General features: G+C 41.5%; 4 protein-coding genes across 4 annotated transcripts; all 4 read right to left on the reverse strand.

Moving 5' to 3' along the window:
• Nucleotides 1-347: 347 nt before the first annotated feature.
• On the reverse strand, nt 348-1,289 carry LOC100279102 (uncharacterized). Its single transcript, NM_001152146.2, has 2 exons — nt 1,060-1,289; nt 348-950 (listed from the first exon to the last, which is right to left on the reverse strand). Exons 1-2 carry the CDS (start codon nt 1,262-1,264, stop codon nt 571-573), a joined length of 585 nt encoding a protein of 194 aa, NP_001145618.1. The 5' UTR covers nt 1,265-1,289; the 3' UTR covers nt 348-570.
• A 1,071-nt stretch (nt 1,290-2,360) lies between these two features.
• Nucleotides 2,361-14,536, reverse strand: LOC103652683 (uncharacterized). Its single transcript, XM_035967145.1, has 13 exons — nt 12,877-14,536; nt 8,842-8,939; nt 7,467-7,587; nt 7,126-7,373; nt 6,843-7,046; nt 6,642-6,734; nt 6,440-6,550; nt 6,007-6,360; nt 5,674-5,907; nt 5,360-5,596; nt 5,242-5,290; nt 2,954-3,022; nt 2,361-2,660 (listed from the first exon to the last, which is right to left on the reverse strand). The coding sequence occupies exons 2-12, from the start codon at nt 8,911-8,913 to the stop codon at nt 3,009-3,011; spliced, it is 1,737 nt and encodes a 578-aa protein (XP_035823038.1). The 5' UTR covers nt 8,914-8,939; nt 12,877-14,536; the 3' UTR covers nt 2,361-2,660; nt 2,954-3,008.
• Nucleotides 14,414-14,964, reverse strand: LOC100273861 (uncharacterized). Its single transcript, NM_001148258.1, has one exon. It carries the CDS (start codon nt 14,931-14,933, stop codon nt 14,649-14,651), a length of 285 nt encoding a protein of 94 aa, NP_001141730.1. The 5' UTR covers nt 14,934-14,964; the 3' UTR covers nt 14,414-14,648.
• Nucleotides 14,965-16,364: 1,400 nt separating this feature from the next.
• LOC103652684 (wall-associated receptor kinase 3) lies at nt 16,365-19,114 on the reverse strand. Its single transcript, XM_020552404.2, has 4 exons — nt 18,325-19,114; nt 18,000-18,250; nt 17,756-17,920; nt 16,365-17,662 (listed from the first exon to the last, which is right to left on the reverse strand). Exons 1-4 carry the CDS (start codon nt 19,047-19,049, stop codon nt 16,593-16,595), a joined length of 2,211 nt encoding a protein of 736 aa, XP_020407993.1. The 5' UTR covers nt 19,050-19,114; the 3' UTR covers nt 16,365-16,592.
• Nucleotides 19,115-23,799: the final 4,685 nt, after the last annotated feature.

A 23,799-nucleotide genomic window follows, 5' to 3' on the forward strand; every position in this document is an offset into this window, starting at 1 on the left:
ACTAAGGCCTCCTTTGGAACTTAGAAAAAAAATGAAGGAATTTTATAGGATTCAATTTCTACAGAAAGTTTTCCTATATGAGAGTCTTTACATCAAGGATTGAATCTATCAATTTCTTTAAAATTCCTATAGAATGATATCTTCTATAGCAATTTTGAAGGAAAATAAGCATGCCTCATGTTTTCTTTTGCATCTTAGCATTTTTGTATTTTTGCTGCGCATGGTCCAAACAAATGATATGTGTATTCTAATCCTGTGTTATTCCAATGACATGTGTACGATATAACGTGACACCACATCATTTTAATTGTTTTCACAAAACTGAAACAGGAGGCGACAACAACAAAGTGCGTTGCAGAGAAGCATGTTATACGTACGTGCTTATTATTAGTACCATAATACAACGCACGGTACAGGTATATATATACGTATAATTACGTGATATGATAACACAACACAACACACGGTACACATATCATCATTTGTTTAATTTATTCCATGCATCTATAGACTCCCTCCCTCGTAGTCGCAGTAGTTCCTTTTATTTGTTGGAGATCACATCCCATCGTCCTACGACCCCATCATCCTACGACGACCTAGAGGAGAAGAGCTTCGGTTCGAGAATGAGAAGGAGAAGGGCCCGGCGGCCAGACCGAGCAGTCCGCCGAGGAGCGGCCCGCCGCCGACGACCCGAACCGGCGCGCTGAGCGTGCCATTATTGGCGCCGGCCAGGGACACGTTGCAGGCGGCCAGCGGGGTGGTGACCACCACGCTGCACTGGTTGCCCAGCAGCATGGAGGAGAGCGAGAGCACCGCCCCGCCGCTGCTGTTGGCGTTGCGGATGACGCCCACGCCGACGAGGAAGTTGCCGCGGCTGTCTGCCGTCGTCGCGCGTCCACTCACGTTGCCAGCAAGGGAGGCGGCGCCGCACTGCAGCTGTAGGCTGGCGTCTGTCGCAGGCCGCCGAGACCGGCCGGCCGTCCGGACATTAATAGTACGTAGTATACGGAAAACAAGAGACACACGCATGCATGAGAAAATATAATAATGGCAGCTCACTTGGGAACGGCGGGGCGGTGGCCACGTTGATGGAGCTCCCGGTGCTGCATGGCACTACGCCGAAGACGACGGCGTTGGGGGCGCTAACATTACCCGGAATAATGGCCGCCTCCGCACCACGCGGCGGCGGCGTCGTCTGCACCAATATGGTGGCGACGACGACGACGATGAGAGCAGCGAGGACGACATGCTGCTGGCTCTTCATGTTTTGGTGGATCAGTTTGTTTGTTGTCTGTCCGTGTCTATCCATCCAATAATGCAAGGGAAGGTGTGTGCCGCTGAGAGCTGAGTGACGGGGAGGGTGCATATACATGGATCATGCACGTGGCGAGGCATTGACAGGACGTACGATACGTGCTGCTAGCTGTTGATAGCATCAAGTGGAGCGACGGCGGTTCTAGTTGGAGGCACACGCCGCCGATGCTCTTCTATCTGTCCTCTTCTCCGGGACAGCCGCCTCTAGCTAGTGTCCTACAACTACAACGGTTCTAGCTAGTGGATCAAATATCATCTGCCATTTTTTGGTCTGCCGCTTATGTACTCGGCAAAGAGCCGTATTTAAGTAGTGGAGGCGTCTTATGTGATTTGCCGATCTCAAGATAAATTCTAGAATCTCTTGTCTCTGACGGGTCTCTCCCGGAGCGAGACCATATCCAGATGTTGTTGACGAACGCCGTCATCCCTATGCACGTGTGGACCGTCCGGCTCATTAGCATGCGGACCGTCTATGCATGCTGCCGAAGAGAGCACCGTCGCTGGTACACTTCGTAGTGATTAACGTCCAGATTGACGGCAACACTTTGCTTATAAGATGAGATAGTGAGATGCTTCATATACATATATGTGCTAGCTCTGGATCTTTAGTACATGCATGCATGTTGAATAGCCATGCTAGTAGCTCTTGAACACTACACCATGACACAATATTGCCAACGGATTGTCTGATGGTAAAACACCTAAATAGTGTCGCACAGTCTGTCGGTAAAGAGCTTTGCCGACAGATAATGTGTGTCGGCAAAAGTCCTGTCGGCAATAACCTTTACCGACAGACATAGATCTGCCGACAGACTATGTGTCGGTAATGTTCATGTTATTGCCGACAGACATATCTTTGCCGTCGGACAAATTTTTGCCGACATATTCTTGTGCCAACGGCTTGTGTGTCGCTAAAAATCTATATACCGACAGATTGTCTGATCTTATCCCTATGTGCAGTTTACAAAAAATCATGTATACAAATATATGCTAATGAAACAAATAATAAACTGATTATGATGCACATTGCAGAACAACTTGAATAATATGTAGCTCAAAATATATGAAATTTGATTATAAAAAAAGATACCAATCTTTGATTTTGAATTCCAACATATATTGTTTTGGAACACAATTTGTGTGATGAACAAATAAAAATAATAGCATACATGTTTTCTAAATTCTGAATTGATCTTTCAGTTCTATTACATGCAAAGTCTAAAGATTCATCTAGCAAACTAAAATCTCTCCATCAGCTTGGTGTTACGCCAACGGCTAGCATGCATGCGAGTAATCATTTTTCACACACTTCAAGCACTCTGATCCTTGCTTCCAGCACCTCTTCCCTACAACATATTTTGATAATTTGTCAATTACTATATCAATAGGTATATAAACTCCCAACAGAAAAAAAAACAAACTGAAAGTTTAATAAAAGTATTAAATGGAAGTCTATAAGAACTAAGTCTATATTGTTATAGTGCTGATTATGATTATGATAGGAAAATGGAAGTCATGACAACAGTAAACCAAAGATATACACTAAAGGCAACAGTTCAAATCCATTATAAATAATTAAATTGGCACTGTCATGAATGAAATTGGCAACAGTTCAAATCTAGGTGGGCACATACTATACCTTGACAACAGCAGCATGTGTACTATGTCGGTATCAGCAAAGATGGGCCAAAAGATCACCGAATAAGTTCTGAAGAGGACAAAACAGAGACATGAATTTGGACATTAAAAATTAAGACATAATAGAGTATTGTGTGATTGTTGCACTGCTACAGGTATCTTGAATGAAGATAATTAAACAGGGATTAATTAAACAGGGATATGAACCCATACTATTCTATCTTATACTAACCTACTACGCTCCAGACTTTTGGTTAATGACCACTACATGTTTATAAACAGGTTTGTTTCAAAGTATATTGCTTTTTTTTATATAAGCAAAGAATGTTCTAGCCCCTAGAGAGCCTGGTCAGGATTGCATTGCCATTGATGCGGGCAATCAATCAGGCCCCTTATATCATGATTGTCGCCAACAGCCTGATGCAAGAGAACTGTCGAGTGAATGAGGAAAGGCTTCACAGTCATGGGTGGCCGCTGATGAACCTCGAGAAGCAACAGAACTTCACTGATAGTACCTCCTACTATTCTTTTTCTTTTTGCTCATTGTATGCTGCGACTTCCACCTCGAGAAGCGGTTGGGTGCTGAAAATGATGTGGGTGAGCTCCAGAATGACAATGGAAGGGACACAGAGCTGCAGATTATTGTTAGGGAAAACAAGCTTCCAATTGAAGTGATGGCTGAAAATAATGGTTTATTGTGGGCCGAGGAACCAGAACATGGCCTCACAGCAGCTGGTCCTAAAAGAGCAGAGGAGGAAGAGGTGGAGCACTATATGGATCTTGGTTTTGAGGCAGAAGGAGATGATCCAACTGGAGCTGACGAAGAATGGAGGTATTTCAAGAATGCAGATTTCGATCATCCAACTGACGCAAGAGCTGCAGATTTGGATCATCCAATTGAGGCAAGACTTGATGCTGTACCAAATGATGAAGCTGCAATGATTGGTGATGCAATTGCGGCACAAACTACATATGATCGGGAGAATCCAAAAATAGTAGTGGGATGAGCTTCACTGCTTGAAAAAGTGGAAGCAGAACGAAGTGAAGCAGTGAAGCAGAACGAAAACAGAACTAAAAAAATGAAGCAGAGGAGATTGTTGATCTGTGCCTTGCTGACAAATGCACCGGCCTCCAGGGCTTCCTGGTCTTCAATGCCGTTGGTGGTGGCACTGGCTCTGGCCTTGGTTCTCTCCTCCTTGAGCGCCTGTCTGTGGAGTATGGCAACAAATCCAAGCTGGGCTTCACTGTGTACCCATCTCCCTAGGTGTCAACCTCTGTTGTGCACACTTCATACAGGAAGCATGCACACGTACATGTTATCAGTCTTTGTCACCTGATAATGATCATCGACCTCAAATAATACGAGACAGTTATCGAGATCTGACAACGTCTTCAAAGACTCCAAGAGTAGATCCATGAAATTGTGCTCTGTGAAATCTTTGATGCACATGGGCTTGAGCTGTGCCATTGAAACGACCAGCTTGCAGGTAAGCTTCACTGTCCGCAGGTAAACTGCAATTGATTTATGATGCAACTGAAGATAGCTATTGGTACACCACATGGATTGACAATCCACACCGATGCTTGCAAAGGTTTGGCAAATGCAGTCCTCAGGGTCTTCCAAGGTGCAGCTGAGCATAGAGAGTGTTTTAGACACCTCATGAAGAATTTCAGAAAAAAGTACCAGGGTGATGTGTTAAGGTACATGTGGCCTTGTGCTTGGGCATGCACACCTCGTAGGCACCAGGTCTTATGGGAAAAAATTAGAGAAAGTAGTCCTGAAGCTATTGTGTACTTAGAAACGAACCATAAACAGATATGGTCACGAGCTAAGTTCAGTGCAGATTGCATGGTTGATTATGTGAATAACAACATATCGGAGTGCTTTAACAACTGGATTAAGGACTACAAAAGCTTTCCGGTGGATATTCTCATGGATGCTATAAGGGGCAAGATCATGGAAAAGATAGCAACAAGGCAAAAGATTGCTGCAAGGCTAACCGGACGAGTACTTCCTAGTGTTATCAATGAGCTGAACATTAAGAGCAGATCCTTGAAATATACAATCACAGGAAGTGGTGGTCTTAAGGCCGAAGTACTTCCTAGTGTTATCAATGAGCTGAACATTTTGGGGGTATTTTTCGAATCTGAAGAACTTTCAATGCTAGAGAAATAATTTTCCCTTAATTTTTCATTCATGACAGTCAAGGTCTTTCTGGGCCTAGGTAGTGAGTCAGACCTTTCGAATGACTACACTTATACACAATTATATATGAAGAAAATATTTACCTGCTGCTGTAGAACCTTGGGTCAACGTTGATTTTTTGTTACGACCCATCTAAAAATACAGAACATTAGAAGCTTGTTCCATTAATTACATAAATAAAATACAAGGTTGTAGTATTACCTTGTTTGTTGGCCATGCAATGGGCATAAAAAGAGCATATCCCATACTCTCTACACCTAAGTATGGTCGTGGCAGAGTACTTTCCCTTTTTAGCACGCGAGTCACAAAAACCTGTGTGAACTCTCTTCCAAGAGGAACATCTCCCACCTTAGTGGTTGGGTCGGTTGAGATAATATTTGCTATTGCAACAGGAACTTCTGATCTCATCATAGAATATAATATCACTTCTTTACCAACCTAATAAAATATGCGAAGTAAGATTACAAAGTTCAAATAATGAAACATAAATATGAAGTGATAGATGAGAAAATTACAGGATTATCATCTGCATTTTGAGATGATCCATGATTTCTTTGAGGTACCATTGTTGCAATGTCTCGCCTGTGACTTTGCTCTTCAATAGTATTAACATCTTCACGATTCCTTAGACGACCCATAGTGCTTGCAACTCGCCTAGTAAGTTGGAAGTCATCTTCAACCATATTTTGTGAATGGTTATTACCATTGTAATCATGTGCTACCTCATCTGAACGATGCACCCTTGAGTTCTAAAGAAAAACAAAAAGGGAAAAAGTGTTAGTGAGATAAAGGAAACAAGCCTAATTAACATGATAGACACTGACTAAACATATGCAATATTATATCACCTGTCGAGAATTAGACCCATGTTGTGATGGGCTTTCTATATGTTGCACCCCTTGAGCTGCTACCATCATTTGATAAATTTGATCCATTTTTTCTTTCATTTGATTCATATCCTGTCTTAAGGCTCTAACCTCTTGCTCAGACTGACTGCGAGCTTGCAATGCCATTTGAAGCTTTGTTGATATTTTCATTTGAGTTCCAGGGGTGCCTACATCTTGTGGAGTTGGTCCTATGCCTAAACCACGAATACGACCTCTTGGTTCTTTCTCTCCAAAAACATGTGCATATAAATCACCATCTTCAATACTTCTGTCCTTCAGTTCTGGGTTCTCAGCAACAGCTTCTTCAAATTTATTCTTAAGAGGACCACACATATATTATATTTTGTTCACTTATATTTTAATTATTACATAAATCAAAAATATGTGTACTCACAATGAATATTTCTGCTCCAGGTAGAGGCACAATATCCCCTTCTTTGTTCTTACGCGTGTGTGTTCTAACATATATTTCATCTCTTCTCGCAGGGCGTCCTTGTTGCTCGGCCTACAAGAAAAAATGATTTGGTCCAGTAATTGATTAGATTTTTCATAAATTAAAATAATGATTATACAAACTAGTGATTATAATTTTTTACCAGTTCATGACCCACACGAGCATAACTCTTGCTGCCAGCTGCATGCGACATAGTCAGCTTTGAACGGTTATCTTTACCTCTATTTGAATGAACCTACAACATAAATATGAATCTATCAAAACAATAATACAAATTCATTCATACAATAGTTTAATGAAGGTTTATATCTCAAAAAAGAATTCAAAACAAACCAGCATGTACCTCGGCTTCTGGAGACATCCAATAAGTTATCAACCACTCCCAATCAGATTCTTTCACCCTTTCATCCCTTTTAGCAATAAGCTCTTCAAAACTCAATGTTTCATCAAAATATTTGTTCTTTAGGTCAGCCTTAAACTCTCTCCACTTTTTTGCTGCAGATGTTATAACATAATCTATACCAGATTCATCCATTTCATAGTATTCCTGTTTCAACAAAAATGTAGTTGATTACCAAATCTACTGACAATAGGCTAAGACAAATTATCTCACTAAATCAGATTACCTTCACTTTTGTCCATAACTCAAACTTCTTTTTAGAATCAACTAGTCTCCAATCCTCACAAGAAACAGGGATATTTTTCCTCACCAAAGTTCCTATGAAATTACCAAACTCTTTGCTGTTCCTACCAACTGGTTGTCCATATTCATTAAGGGTAATGCAGATTTTAGGCCCACCACTACTTGAATATATGTTCTTCTTTAAGGTTGGGCCCCTTCCTTTCCTTATATTTTGATGCCCAATAGGTTGCTCTGCTTATTACAGGAGATAAAACAAATGAAAACCTTTGTTGATAACTATTTTCAAAATTGCTACAATAAATTTAAAGTTTGTTTGATTTTTACCTTCATCATTGATGGGATTGTCAGATTCTTCGTAACTATTTTCAGATTCTTCATCAACAATATCCCTTTCAGTCCTTGATCGCAAAGTAGGTCCATTAGTTGAAGCTGCTAATGTCCTTGTCTACACTCAAAGAAATGAAAACATTACTAATCGTCCATGCCAGTTAAAACTTAAGGTTCAGAAATTAAAGCAGTCAACCAATTGCTAGTGAAGCAGCAGAAATTTCAAGCAGTGAAGGAGCAGAAATTAAATTACATGCTCAGTCGTCCATGCCAGTTAAAACTTAAGGTTCAGAAATTTGGTTCAGAAATTAAAGCAATCAACCAATTACCAGTGAAGCAGCAGAAATTTCAAGCAGTGTGCGTTCAGAAATTTCTCGGACAGGGGGTCAGCTTCACTGCTTGAAAAAGTGGAAGCAGAACGAAGTGAAGCAGTGAAGCAGAACGAAAACAGAACTAAAAAAATGAAGCAGAGGAGATTGTTGATCTGTGCCTTGCTGACGAACGAAAACAGTAGTGGAGATGGCAAGGTGTCTACTGAAATTGACAAGTTGTCTGGCAAGGTGTAGAGAGTGCCTTGGCAGACCAGAATTGGAGAGATGCAATGAATTCAGAGCTGCAGGCCATAGAAAGCAACAACACCTGGTCTTGGCCAGATTTGCCTAAAGGGCATAGAGCTATAGGATTGAAGTGGTGGTTGAAGCAGCTGGGAATGTATTGAAGCAGCTGGGATTGTATTGAAGCAGCTGGGATTGTATTGAAGCAGCTGGGAATGTATTCAAGCTGGGAATGTATTGAAGCACAAAGATTCTGTGTTAGTCACTCTGGGTTTTGATAAGTGCAGTGTGGAGGATGTTGTCTACAAGAAAGGAACTAATGATTCACTATTGATGGTAGGGGTTTATGTGGATGTCAGATGAAAGGATGTAATGACTCTACAAGAAAGGAACTAATGACTCACTGTTGGTGGCTGCCAATGTTGTCTACAAGAAAGGAACTAATTGTCTATCAAAGTGCTTATGCTGCAAAAATAGTAGAGCTATGTCAGATGAAAGGATGTAATCCCTGTGATACTCCTATGGACAGATGACGCACACAGACAGTACAAGAACTGAAAGTCTGAAGGAAGGAGGAGGAACAGAACTATCTTTACTGGGAGCTATGTCAGGTAAGATACATTGAAAACAGTACAAGAAGTAGAGACTGCAGAATGCATGTATTGAGATAGATTGTGGTACTATTAAATTAAATGTAAAAAACATGGACTTATTAAATAGGGAAATACATTAACCTTATATTTCTTATTGGCTCGATGTGATCCATTTGCTTCTTCATTAACCATAGTACTAGGTACATGGAGATTAAGAGATCTCACCCTCTTCAAATTTTCTTTTATGTTGGCAGCCCTTTGTAGTTCATATTCATTGACCTCTGTTTCTTTACCCATTCCTCTTCCTCTTACAAACTTTCCTCCTGAATCAAGACATAAAGAGATTACAATCAAGATTCAAGACAAAGAGATTACAACGTAAAATGAAACATTTTTGCGAAAACAGATATAAACATATCTTACTTGCTAGGTTGGTTTTCGGCAATCATTATTCCATCTATATCAGTCCTAACACAACTACCACCAATAGATACATTAACTTGTGTGTTTGCATCCAAATCTGGCAAGAAAGAACCTATTTCTGTACTATTGTCTAACCTTTCTTCCATATCATACATGTCACGTTGTTTTGACTTTAAAACAGCAAACCAATCAGCATCAATAGGATCTTGCACATAGTAAACTTGAGTTGCCTGAGAGCTGAGATGCAAAAATAAATGGCTCATCTAATTCCTTGTCACCGGTATTGAATAAATGCTTGAAGTTGACCATTGTCACCCCAAACTTGTCTATTTTGACCCATTTGTCTCGTACTCGGTTATCAATCCAATCACATTTGAACAATACTATTTTTCCCTGATGATGGTAGTTAAGCTCAAGAATGTCTTTTATAACACCATAATAAGTTTTGCTCGTTGATATTGGGTTATTATTGTTTGTCCCATCAAAACTTGCTGCTTGTGCAACTAGGGCTACACCACTACACTGCACTGACCTACCCACATCATAAGAATGTGTATGGAAATTTATCCCATTTATAGTATAACTGTCATAAGAATGTGCAACCATGTTAGGCTCCTTAGCTAATATTGTTATCTCCTCAGGTAATTCTTCACCCGTTGTTTCCACCTGATGATATTGAAGATTGTTATTGCACTAAAGAAATAATGTGGAACTATATTCTATATAAACATTTTCCTAGATACTTACGTGTGACTTAAACCACTCGTGAAAAGTCTCATAGTGTAAACGACTGATTGCTCTTTGATTTTGATGACCACCAGAGTAAAGGTATTCTATATGTTTACTAAACAAACATTATAATTTAGTAATCATGAAATAAATGGATGATACTGATTATAACATATAATGGTTAACTTACTTCAAGTAAGGCTCTATATGGTCATAGTTGAACAAGACATATCTATGTGCTTGAAGCCATGTTTTGTGGTCTAATGTGACACTATGCTTACCAACCAATCCTCGACCTATGTTATGGAAGAAAGGGGTGGTATTGATTAAATCAACATCCAAGCCATCGTCATTTCTTTTTTTCCGGTTAAATCTAGTTTCACCATGTAAATAGCGAGAACAGAATGTGAGGCTCTCATCAAATAGATAACTTTCTGCAATTGATCCCTCTGGGTGACTCCTAGTGCGAACATGGCCCTTACATCTCATTAAAAACCTATAAAAGAGAAATGGCATATATGTTAAACCTTCCTTTGAGTAAAACTAAGTTTAATTTATTGCTAAAATATATTAAATTTTACCTCTCCACTGGGTACATATTACGAAATTGAACAGGGCCAGCAATTCTAACTTGAGTAGGGAGATGAACCATTAAGTGTACCATAATATCAAAAAAGGATGGCAAGAATATAGTCTCAAGAATGCTTAGAGTCTCAGCTATTTCTGACTCTAGCTTATGCATATCGCTTATACGAATAACTGGCGAATAGATTTGCTTGAAAAAATTGCTCACACGAATCAACGCAGCACTAACTATTTCTGGTAAAATCCTTCTCAGAGCAAGTGGGAGTAAATACTGTAACAGAACATGGTTATCATGGCTCTTTAGCCCAACAAGCTTCTTCTCCTTCACATCCACATTGTTTCTTATATCTGATGCATATCCATCTGGAAATTTTACTCCTTTCAATACCTCACAAAATAATGTCTTCTCGGACGCACTCATTGTATATGATGCTGGTGGTAAATATAACTTGTCACCCACTGGAATAGGATGAAGCTCAGTTCGAATGCCTAGGGACTGAAGATCCAAACGATATTTCAAGTTGTCCTTGGACTTCCGTTGAATGCCTAGGAGGGTGTTGACAATGTTATCACACACATTCTTCTCGATATGCATGACATCTAAATTATGTCGTAACATTAAATCCTTCCAATATGGAAGCCTAAAAAAATAGACCTCCTTTTCCATATGATAGTAGGCTCCCCTTCCTTCTTTTTTGCTTTCTTTTTATGTTGGCAACCTTTCCCATGCACTGTGTGCATATTCTCTGTTTGCAATAAAATTTCCTCTCCAGAAAGTGGTCTAGGCGCTGGCTTATCCTCAACTTTACCATCAAACGAATCTATATCAAATCTATATGGATGGTTTGGGCCCAAGAATCTACGGTGTCCCATATAACAATTTTTTGTACCTTGTTTCAATCGTAGAGAACATGTATATGAGTGGCATTCAATACATGCTACGTCACCTGATGTACTACATGCTGCAATGTACCCTAGGCCTGGATAATCAGATATGGTCCATATTATTGCAGCACACAATTGAAAATACTCATGCTTTGAAGAATCATATGTTCTTACCCCTTCAACAAACATATCTAGCAGATCATCAATTAGTGGCTGAAAATAAATATCTATATCACTACCAGGAGATCTACGGCCTGGAATCAGCAATGAGATGATGAAATTTGTTTGCTTCATACACAACCATGGTGCAAAGTTATATGGGATGAGAATAACAGGCCAAATGCTATAGCTAACATTCATGGACCTAAACGGATTAAAACCATCTGTAGCTAAAGCAAGTCTAATGTTGCGACTATCAGAAGCAAACACTGGGTGCTTTTGGTCAAAATCCTTCCAGAGAGGTGAATCTGCAGGATGCCTTAGTAATCCATCTTGTATACGCTCCTCATCATGCCACCTCATGTCACTTGCTATCTTAGATGACAGAAATAACCTATGAAGCCTTATTTTTATTGGAAAATAACGAAGAACTTTGCATGGAACCTTGTGTACACGTTTTCCATTTAAACTTATCCTTTTTGATTTCCAGCGTGACCTTTCACATGTGGGACATGCATCATACTTAGCATACTCCTTCCTAAACAAAATACAATCATTTTCACATGCATCAATTTTTATATACCCGAGTCCTAGACACTTAATTACTTTCTTTGCTTCATTGAAATTTTTTGGCAATGCCAAGCCATCAGGGAAAGCCTCCATTAGTAGATCTAGTAGCATATCAAAACTTTTATCTGTCCACCCTCCAAGCAATTTCAAGTGAAGAATTCTTATTAAGAAATGCAACTTGGAGAACTTCTTACACCCTGGGTATAGCTCTTGGGTATTATCTATCGCTAACTGATTGATGGCTTCTAAATCTACATCAGTTTCATCTAAACCATCAGATACTTCAAAATCCCCTTTATCATCTAGACCACCAGCTAAGTCTTGAACCAAATTGGCTATGTCATCTTCATTTGAATTGTTTACAGCCTCTGTATCAGTGTAGTCATGACTATTAATAGGCATAGAGTCTATTTCTCCATGATAAGTCCACCTTTTGTATCCCTCTTGAAAGCCATCACATATCAAGTGTGCACGAACTTCATTTTCATCTTTCCATAGAGAATTAACACATTTTCTACAAGGACATAGAATTTTGTTTCCACCTATAGAATTGCTAAACGCAAACTCAATAAATCCAGCCACCCCATCTATGTAGACCTTCGTGTGCCTATGAAGATTAGGTACAAATACGATATGTTGGTACAAGGTGATTACCAAAAAATAATGGTTTATAGTGGATTGTCAGAAATATACCTAGGTTCATTCATCCACCTTTTATCCATGTTGTACCTTAATAAATAATAAGATGGATTGTACCCTTCCCAGCTTCATAATATAGGTGAAAAAATGGTGGAAAAGGGGGGATCATTACAAGTATCAAAGATAAAAACCGAATTAAGTAGATTTCCTAGTGAAGATAGTTCTAATCAATAGAATATGGAAAAGTTAAGGCTGGAGATTACCACTTACCAATGGATGTGATCCAAGAATCTGTAGCAGCCCGCCCGCACTCGTCCTCGCGGTAGTCGCGCACACTTGCCCTCGCCGGCAGCCTGCCCACACTACTCCTCGATGGTGGCAGTCGGCCGCTTGCGACTCGCCACCGTCCCCTTCTCCTGTGATTAAAAGCATATCGATTTAATTTTGTTTTAAAAATAAAATGTATATAAAATTTTAAATAAAATAATGATAGTAAGACACAGGTGGATGGCTAAAACAATAGAACACACAATAATAATAACACTAAGGTGCGGATATCTTGGTTCAGTAGTTCTTTTTTATCTGAATTTGCTAAATCCTTCGACAGTTGCATTGTCTACGGGCAGATCGAAGGGTTTATGACCTTTGCAGCACTAATGAGAACAATTACTATATTAATTTAAGGGACTAGCTAAAGTTCAAAAAATATTGTACCCTGACCACAGTAAAATCATCACAAAATGCCATGCATTCAGAGCAAATATCAGTATCAACTATCAAGTAACTCCATATCATTTTTGTAATCATTTCACTAGAAGAATCCATCAACACTGAAGTAACATCTTACTGAAATTCTTCGTACTTGGACATTTGTGGTTCACTGATCTTCAATATTCGATACAGTACCCTAGAAAGTTGAACTGACGGCTAAACCTACGTGCTCTGTCATCCTTCAGTAAATTGCTAATGAAGCATTTTGGGTGTGTTGATTTCAAATCATAGTAATCATGAACCAAAAAAATACCGATATGCTTTTAGGAATTAGGACTAACCGAGAGATAAGAGTCAAGTTACACACTAAATCCACTTAACATTAATTACCAGAAGCCATGTGAGGCCCCGATTGGCTGGACCCTGGCTCCATGACGGCGTTCGAGCCCGAGATCGAGTCCCTACGGGTACCCAATCTTCCAGGGCGGCGTGCACGTCTGCTCAGCAGAGAGCTCGCCATCATGGAGATGAAGTCCGTCATCGTCTCCGTCGTGCAGAGCTTCGACATCGAAACGCTCGTGCCAACGAATACTACTTCAGGTAATTATGTATAGATCACGGCTTAACGTGTTGGGCTACACCATCAGCAACCACAGACGAGAGAAATGGAGGCAGGGGCAAGAAGGGAAACCAACCTTGGCCGTGCTCGACGAAGGGGATCAGCAGCAGGAGGGGACGAAGTGGATTATTGGCCGTGCTCGACGAAGGGCGTGAGGCAGTGGTGGACTGGCGGCTGCTGCTCGACGGAGGGCAACGGAGGCCGGGCGCGACCGCGCGCGGGTGAGGGAGCGCAGGCCGGACGTCGGCGGCGGCGGCGTCTAGGGTATAAGGCGCGGCGGCGGCTCCTGCGCAGGCACACGCGATGGGAATTTTTCTTACGGGTACCCGACCGCGCAGGAGAGGATGACATGCATGTTGGTCTTTTTTTAATTAAGTCCTAGCAGTTTGTTTCCGACAGATGTTGTGTCACGAATAATTATTTATACCGACAGATAGTCTATCACAATAGCTACAAATTTTTGCCGACAGTTTGTTTGACACCAAAATACTATATGCCGACGGATGCTGTGATGGTATTATGTTGCGACAGACTGGCTGTCGCCAAAAGCCTATTTTTACCGACAAATGTTTGTCGCTAATTTTATGTCATGGTATAGTGGAATATAATTAAACCACCCCATCTTCATTATTAATTCGATGACATATATATATAGCAGCAGGCACACTATATGCATGCTATCTAAATATAATGTTTGGACTGGACATATTTATTAGGCGTTGGTCTTGGAGGAGGAGCTTGGAGGCCAGGGGTGGTGTGGGTCCTTGACGGTGCAGCAGCACTTGAAGGGCGCGACGGCAGGCTCGCATGCTGACGCGTAGTTGCTGCTGCCCTCGGCGCGGGCCTTGTCCCGGCACGAGTCTCCGCACTTTCGGGAACCTGGGAAACGGTTGCAGTCGTAATTCACATCGGTGCACTCCTTCTTACCGATCTCTGCCGACACAAGAGCGGACGCCATCAGGACGACAGCGACGAACACTTGAAGGGCGGCAGCCATCGAGCGTGTACTGCACGCACATACAATACAATGGCTGAGTCGTGTACTGCACTGACCCCCGTTTTATTTCCTTATATACAGAAGGAACGGCCACATATATCTATCTCATGCACATGTACATTATATAATTTATTTATGTTGATCTCAATCTACTACATATCTCTATTTCTTAATTTCTGCTATACATATCTGATATCTATCTGTCCCTGACTCTCTGTATATGTCTATCTACAGATCTATCTATCTATCCTAATCTAATCTAATCTATCTATCTATCTATCTAATCTATCTATCTATCTATCTATCTATCTATCTATCTATCTATCTATCTAATCTGATGCTCAATTGACGAGGATGCTCACATATAGAAACTAAACCCACAGAATTAATAATGTGGCTCTGGTGCTGGGTTTTTATTCACGACTGCTTTATTGTTCCATACATCATCACACTATGACATGCCGAAGTTACGCTTTGATTTATAGCAGGCCTTGTTTCGCTTGAGAGAAACTGAATAAGCTCGCTTTTTAATAGGCCTGGCCCAAGTATACTTGCTCCGTAAAAGATTTGACACACTGTTTGTTTCCTTGGATGACCATCTATACCGAACATCCAAATGAAACAAAAAAAAGCTGCTAGTTTTTTCAGGGGATAGATTTCCATGACTTGACATTCAAACAGCGTACGACAGTGTGATATTCATTCATTCTACTGAATCTGCACGCATCGCTCAGAGAAAGAACACACACACTCACACAACATGCAGGTAGGCGGTCATCATGCATCGAGCACCCGGCAGCAGCAGGTGGGGTAGTACTGTCCCGGCGTGCAGTAGGTCTGGAAGTTCTTGTAGTTGTTCTTCTGGCAGTAGTAGAAGCACGTCTCGTCTGAGCACGGCACGATCGCGTGGCAGTAGTCTGTACATATGCATGCATTGAAGCAGAATCAGGCCAGGAAATATCAAAGCATTACTTGCATGCGTGCGTGCGTGCTGTTTTCTGCTGAACTACATACAATAATATGCAATATATATACTACTGGCCTGATGCGTTGCAAGATGATAAGAACATGGCCATGGCGACCACAAGAGCTGCTACCGCCGGCAGGAGGCGGCTGCTGGCGGTGCTGCCCTTTACCTTGACATGGTGCGCCATGGCCACCAAGTCCCCTTCTCGATCGTCGTCTATTGATCTCTGATTGGATTTGCAAATGAAATGATATATAGCGAGCCAGGTACTGCCAGTCTGAGAAACGGGATATCACCTTTACCACCATAACCTTCTATCGTATCGCAAGTAAATCGGATACCTTAATCTCATATGGTTGGAATGTCATTTACCAGCGGCTGCATATGCTATGCTACTCTTTGCTTTTTTATGAGATAGATCTGAGGGTCAATTTTGGCTGCAAACAAAATACAAAATAAAGTGATGATTCGATATTCTCCCCTCCTCTCCACTTCTTTCCCTTTCATTTCCCTTTCCATATGGACCGTCGTGGCCAAAAGACGGAGCTGATCACACTAGTGGACCCGCCTATCCTACCATTAACATACAATAACCATTAACAGCTTACTGTACATGTTTACACACTCATGCATGATAACAAAATATATTACATAGAAAGCATGAAGCAAATGGCATGGGAAACAATTAATAGCTACTTGATTGGAGGAGGAGGAGGAGGAGGAGAAGAGAACCCTTGTCCTGTTTCTTCCCAAGAATCTTTCAATATCACAAGCGCACTCGCTACACTCACCATAGCCGGTCTTTCATTAACATTGTCCTTCAAACACCTCATGGCTAGTTTGGCAATTTCATCAAGCATAGGTATATCTTCTTCAGCAGCAATATCCTTGTCAAACAACTCCTTCCCAGTGTTATTATCATCTGCTTGTTCATAAACACTCTTAAACTGCCTGACGATGCTGCTTTCACTACCATCTACAGCGGGCCTTCTAGAGATCAGCTCCAAGAGAACAATCCCGAAGCTATAGACGTCGCTCTTCGGAGTTAACCTCCCTGTTTCCTTGTACACCGGATCCATGTAAGGCAAACACCCTACCACATTCTTGGTATAGTCCTTGCCCACCACAGAAACCTTGGACAGCCCAAAGTCGGAGATCTTCGGGACCAACCCGCCATCCAGGAGTATGTTGTCTGGCTTCACATCTGCATGCTGTATGCCATTTTCTGTGTACGAATGCATGTAAGCCAAGCCCTGGGCACACCCAATGGCGATGTCTAGGCGTGACCTAAGCGTCAGAGGCTCACGCGGCTGGCCATCGTCGTTTTTTCCATGGAGAAGGTCCTTGAGACTCCCTTTGGCAGCGTACTCGTACACCAGCAGTGGGACATCGACCCGCAGGCAGCAGCCCAGGAGCTTGAGGATGTTCTTGTGCATCATCCCTGACTGGATCTCTACTTCCTCCACAAACTTGTCCAGCGTACCTTTAGTCACCTCGATCGAGGCCTTGACAGCCACCTCGGTCTTGTCGGGTAAAACTCCTTTGTGAACCTCGCCAAATCCTCCCTTGCCAAGAGGCACCGAGTTGTTCATGGTTATTTTGTCGAGTTCCTCTTTTCTGAATATTTGTAGAGTCCTCACGTTTTTAAGCTTCTCGCTTCCATTCTTCCTTTCGATCGCTTCCAGTTCTATCCGCTTCAGCATATAGCATACCCCAGTCCCAAGGATAATGAAAAACAATACGGAAGCACCAACAGTGATTCCTGTAAATAAAAAACAAACATATTTACATAAATTTTCATATATTAGCTAGGGAAGAAGAAGTTTAAATAATCAAGATTCATGTGTGTCAATACCTATGATAAGCTTCGCTGAAGTAGAAAGTTTTGGACGGCACGGCTTTTCCTTTGGATCACCATCACTCTCATAGCCAGCACGACAGCTGCATTCGTAGGATCCTTGGGTGTCCTTGCACTCGCCATTGCATGGGAAATCAGTCGGCCGCGCACACTCATCTATATCTGCAAAATGTGCAAGAGTGACTACTATATCCATAGTATGTACTAGCTTGTTTGTGAGAAATTAAGAAGGAACAGAGACTTGTGCAGCCGTCGTCAGGGCCGGTGGCGTAGGGATTGCCCGCGTATCCTTGGGAGCATTTGCACAGGTACCCAGGCCCTTGTGTGGCGTTGACACAGTAGCTGTTGGAACTGGCACATGCTGATGATGCCGACTGACAAGAACCGTTCCTGATGGCCCAGTCCAGCACGACTGGGATAGAACGCTTCCCGACCCTGCTAGCGAATGTGTCTGTGCCGTTGCGAAGAAGATCTCGCCGGCTGAATCTGTACCTAGAACACCACATAACAAGAAGCCAATTATTTACATTACATGAAGTCACATTGATATAGTATTTATTGCTTACCATCCTTTCTCAGCCAAGAAGGCATACCCACAGGGGCTGTAGCTCCACGCGTTGTTTATGGGGGTTTGGACTAGATTGTTCTTCCAGTAGATGTGGACGTAGCTAAGGTTTCCCGCCACCCTGGTCTGGCAGCAGCCGAGCCCGGTGCAGTCGTCGCCGTCTCCAGCGGCGGCGTCCAGGGTGATGCTGGAGGTGACGCAGCCGGTGTAGTAGGTCAGGTCCTCCCTGCCTTCCATGAACGCCAGCGTGTTGCCTCCGATGGCCGTGAACTGGTTGCCCGTCGGCGAGACGAGGAACGGCGACCCGCTGTAGTTGAGGTACCAGCCTCTCATTTCGTCGGTGGTGTTGGACGAGGCGAAGCAGATGGACGCGAACCCCGAGAAAATCCGCACCTCTCCCGTCTCCACTGAGATGTTGATGATCTCGTACAGATGGTGGTTGTCGTAAACCGAAAGGTATGGTCTTGGGGGGCTGTAGCTATGGTCGCAAGTGACGGTGAAGTTGTCACTGCCGCCTGGCCAGGCACAGTCGTCGCCGATGCCAAACGGGTAGGTGATGTTCACCTCGCCACACGTGCTAGGGCAGCCGGAACGTGGAGCCGAGCTCGGTGGCGGCATGCTGTTGGCAACGACGGCGGCCGCCAGCAACAGTACCACCATGTGGAAAGGTACCGTGACCAGTGGTACCAGAAGCCGCATCCATTGTGGCATGGTCTTCAGGTCCATATGTTTCAGTCAGTCTCTCGCTCAATTCGTGTGTGAGTGAGAGGAAACAGATTGAACTGGGATCTAGGTTTTTATAGGGAGTGATTATATATATAATCTAGATACCTAGATTATGATAATCCATAAGTTGGATTATATAATCTTGGAATGGAACAAACTGCAGGGCCCTACATATACGGCCATATTTTACATTCCTAACTTCCAGTGCATAGCTACCAAAATTCAATCGTCATATTACCATGTTTTGAAATGTACTCCATCTTTTTTTACGTTGCACTATATTAATTATCTATATCTATACTACTTATTAAGAAGGTAAGAGTAGTCTGCCGTTCTGCCCTTCTCCGTTCCGCGCGCAAAAAAAAAAAAAAAAACCGTGGCTACCTGGATTATATAATCTTGGAATGGAACAAACTGCAGGGCCCTACATATACGGTCCATATTTTACATTCCTAACTTCCAGTGCATAGCTACCAAAATTCAATCGTCATATTACCATGTTTTGAAATGTACTCCATCTTTTTTTACATTGCACTATATTAATTATCTATATCTATACTACTTATTAATAAGGTAAGAGTAGTCTGCCGTTCTGCCCTCCCCGTTCCGCGCGCAAAAAAAATTCAAACCGTAGCTACACAGGGATCAAACCTTGGATCTATTGAGCAGAATGCCTAGCTTTCCACCCTCTAGCCAACATGACTCATGTTGAATTATGTACAACTTCAATTAAGACGTCTTTTGTGTTTAACTCACCGTCCACTCTGTATGCTCACTGAGTCTAGAAAAACATTTATAGCTCGACCCCTGATCTTTCTGGAATTTGGGACGCAGTCCAGGAAATAAAGAAAATAGGGAAAAGGAGTTTAGAAATTGATTTTTAGTTTAAAAATAATTGCAGAAACTCATTTAATTCATGGAAATTTTATATTAAATTCAAATGAGTTCATTCCAATTTCTATAATTCTATAATATTATTTTTATCACATAATACCTCTGTTTTGTCATGAAAACAACAATAAAATTGATTTCCTAATTAATCTTATATCAAATACATAGAAACTTTGGAAATTCGTAACTTCCCCATTTTAATTCCAAATTGAATCGTTCCAGTTGTGTTAGTCTCGTATGAATATTTACTACGCAGTAACAACATTGATTATACCATGTTTCATACTTTTATAATTAGATATTTATTTATCCTATGTTAATTGGGTTAATCTATGTCTATTCGATTAATTTATTTAATATATTAATATAGTATTCTAACTTTATGGTTATACGATGTTTGACCATTAGTCTTGCAAACACACACTTACCTTTTTGTTTAAGCAAAAGCGTATGGTGGTACGTGTCCGATGACTAACGATGTACGAGAGAATTTCTTCTGGTATGTGTAAAACGTGCTCTCTAATAATGAGACCATACAAATCGTGATATATATCAAAGTCTGCATGATACTGATGGTTGCAATGTAGTGGTGAAATAACTAGATTAAAATAACAAAATTTATGTATGGCCAGAATCACAAATTGATTATAAAACATTTTCTCATAACGGTATAACACATATTTTGTATATAAGTTATCATAGTATACTGATATTATATATTCCCGTTGCAACGCACGGGCATTTAGCTATCATGTATAGAAGTCTGCACGGAACTGTTGGTTGCAATGTAATGATGAAATAGTTAGATTGAAATAACAAAATTTATGTATGGCTAGGATCACAAATTAATTACGAAATATTTTCACATAACAGTATAACACACATTTGTTCATAAGTTATCATGATATTAAATGTTTCTGTTGCAACGCACGGGCACCCACCTATATGTGTTTATGTCTACATCTATGACAGGAAACACATCTACTATATCTCTCTCGAAGCTCACTTGCTACCATTGCACAATGTGTAGTAGTAGATAAGTATCACCGATATTCTTGAATTATATTTTTGGATGGAGGTAATATTATTTAAAGAAGAGCTTTGCATGTTATTTCTTTTGTTTGAATAATGCATTATACTTAAATTCCCTTTTTTACATGTGTGAAATTTTTTCTTCGTAATATTTTTTTTCCATGGATCAGACTTGTGAGTCATTTTCATAAACCAACGCCAAGCATGAATCCATGTTTCCTACTTCAAACCCCGAACAAACTCCATGAGCAGGAGGCACTCGCGTTGTCGTCGCTCATCGATGATGAGAAGAAGCTTGGCGACTGTCAGTTCGACCTCTAAAAGCAGTCTTACGTGGTCGCATGCGCCGCTGTGTACGACAAGCTCTCGCGAAGCCGCCGCTTGGACGCGGTCCAGAGCAGCTGCACCGCGCTGTCCATCGTTAAGCAGGGAGGCCTCATGGTTGTCGCCAGCGTCGAAGACTCTCGGGTTGTTCTGGACACCGCATCCGACGACGACGCCATCACGCCGTCGAGCTCATCGTCCACCTGAAGCCCAACCTACCACGTAAGTCGCTACTGACCGGACATGAATTCTTGTGCGCTGGGACGATGGACGTTGCTGACGTTGTGTGAGTGTCCTCGAACATGATGTATGTAGTGGAATAGCGTATCCGGTGGTGCAACGGCCAGGGGTACTACCTCGCTGATGAGCCAGGGGTGCACTTCGTTTGGCAGCCCAACCAAGAGTCATCGGTACTCGTCATGTCGCGTGCGTTCGACGACTACTATATCGAGGATTGTGGCGTCATCTTGGCGCCGGAGGTGACACAGAGGAGGATCGACAACAGTGACCAGTTTGTCATCCTCGCCACCGTCAGGGTAGCTTTTGTGCCGGCCTGCCTTTAATTCTCTTCGCAAACACATACACACTTACCTTTTTGTTTAAGCAAGAGCATATGGCGGTGCGTGTCTGATGACTAACGATGTACGAGGGAATTTTTCCGGCATGTGTGGAACGTGCTCTCCAATGATGAGACCATACAAATCGTAGCATATATCGAAGTCTGTATGATACTGATGGTTGCAATGTAGTGGTGAAATAACTAGATTAAAATAACAAAATTTATGTATGGCTAGGATCACAAATTGATTATGAAATATTTTCTCATAACAATATAACACAGATTTTGTATATAAGTTATCGTAGTATACTGGTATTATATATTCCCATGTTTTGAAATGCACTCCATCTTTTTTTTTTACGTTGCACTATATTAATTATTGAACCATATGGGCAGTTTGGTAAGCCACGAGGGAAATAAACAATCCAAAGGCGAGGCCAGGGACATATTATTATGGAAAAGTTAGAGCTTTTCAAAGTATCCATCCACTGATCGAACGCACAGTAATTGATGGAATAATGACGCACGCAGGGCAAGAATCACAAAAGCTAGGCTCGGTCTTATCTGATTACCCTACTTAATTTGTTCCTACTCAAAGATATATGATAATGCTACCAACATGTACTATTTCGGATTTTCTTTTGGCTTTTAGAATCAACGGGGAAAGCGAAGATGGTTTATTTTAGGCATAGATATATAAGTACGAAATTTTTGTTTGTTTTTATTAGGGGGGGGGGGGGGGGGGGGGGGCATGACCTCGCTAGCCTCCCTTGTCTACGCCACTGAAGTGATGTGTCTGTCTAGTTTCCAGGCAATCATCCTTACTTCTGTGGGAATTTAGAATCAGTCAGGGAACTTGTACAGCACCTTCAATTAGGTACATTAATTTCCCCACAAGTTGCTATTGCTTTAAATACCCTCCACCTCTGGACTCAACATACTGAATCTAAAGGGAAATGATTATTAAAAAGTTGCACCTTTAGTTGTACAGCAAAACAAAACAGACAGTCACTAATGGAGCTAGCATGACAATCACTGTTGGAAAAGTTAGCCTTTAGCCTTTTAAACCATCTATCCACTGATCGACGCGATGTGCACATACAGAGATGGACACGTGAACACACACACACACTAATTGATGGCTGAAGAAAACTATATAAACATGCATGGTAAAATACAAGACAGAATCATGACAAGAATCACGAAAGCTAAGCGAATCTTATTTGATTGATTAATTACCCTACTCAGAGATAATTTAGAGCACCACTAGAGCACTAATCAATTAGTATTTCCCGCCTCCGGCCTTGTGTCTTTTAGAATAATGCAACTGAGAAAAGCAAAGATGGGTGTGTGTTAATGTATATAATCGAAAGTAGCGGGCCTTCCCCACGATTTCCAGTATGGATTAAAGTGATGCGTTTTGGGCCAGTTTTAATTTCCATCATCAGCGGAGGACTCATTATATATATGGCAGCATGCATGCTGCATGCATGTCACTACACTACTACTAGTAGTAATGATTTGTACAGTCAAGCGTGCGGTTCTCGGTTATGGAACTCAAAAGACATCAACACTACCTGGTGGTGATTATTGGAATATCCTCCATCTTTCAACTTAATATATATCGAATTTAGAGGAGAAATGTTGGACGTAATTATTAAAAAACTGCGACCTTTACCTCTGTAAAGTACCCTGTGATGATTCGAGAACACAGAACAATTTTGCAGCACAACATGCAGTAAACCAATTAAAATTCGTATGCTGTGGGATACAAGCTAATAATCCTCGAAAATAACATATTTCTAATGCCTAAACCATTGGCAAAATATATTATTGGATTATACGTAACTTCTATATGCGTTGAGTTACCTGACAACATGAATACCATATGGAATGCATAGCTTTTTGGCAACCGGTCAAATCCAGCTTCCTGATCTTAACTCT

The sequence above is a fragment of the Zea mays genome, chromosome 4, assembly GCF_902167145.1.
Source record: "Zea mays cultivar B73 chromosome 4, Zm-B73-REFERENCE-NAM-5.0, whole genome shotgun sequence".
Taxonomy (NCBI): domain Eukaryota; kingdom Viridiplantae; phylum Streptophyta; class Magnoliopsida; order Poales; family Poaceae; genus Zea; species Zea mays.

What these genes read in the sequence shown, in the direction of transcription:
- LOC100279102 (NM_001152146.2), bottom strand. Translation starts at nt 1,264, where the DNA reads ATGAAGAGCCAGCAGCATGTCGTCCTCGCTGCTCTCATCGTCGTCGTC. An exon ending in CACCGCCCCGCCGTTCCCAA is followed by an intron (nt 951 to 1,059) that starts GTGAGCTGCCAT and finishes GGCCTGCGACAG; the next exon opens with ACGCCAGCCTACAGCTGCAG.
- LOC103652683 (XM_035967145.1), bottom strand. Translation starts at nt 8,913, where the DNA reads ATGGGTAAAGAAACAGAGGTCAATGAATATGAACTACAAAGGGCTGCC. An exon ending in GGATGTCTCCAGAAGCCGAG is followed by an intron (nt 6,735 to 6,842) that starts GTACATGCTGGT and finishes TTTATGTTGTAG; the next exon opens with GTTCATTCAAATAGAGGTAA. An exon ending in ATGGGTCTAATTCTCGACAG is followed by an intron (nt 5,908 to 6,006) that starts GTGATATAATAT and finishes GTTTTTCTTTAG; the next exon opens with AACTCAAGGGTGCATCGTTC.
- LOC100273861 (NM_001148258.1), bottom strand. Translation starts at nt 14,933, where the DNA reads ATGGCTGCCGCCCTTCAAGTGTTCGTCGCTGTCGTCCTGATGGCGTCC.
- LOC103652684 (XM_020552404.2), bottom strand. Translation starts at nt 19,049, where the DNA reads ATGGACCTGAAGACCATGCCACAATGGATGCGGCTTCTGGTACCACTG. An exon ending in CCCTGACGACGGCTGCACAA is followed by an intron (nt 17,921 to 17,999) that starts GTCTCTGTTCCT and finishes CACATTTTGCAG; the next exon opens with ATATAGATGAGTGTGCGCGG. An exon ending in TTCAGCGAAGCTTATCATAG is followed by an intron (nt 17,663 to 17,755) that starts GTATTGACACAC and finishes TTTTATTTACAG; the next exon opens with GAATCACTGTTGGTGCTTCC.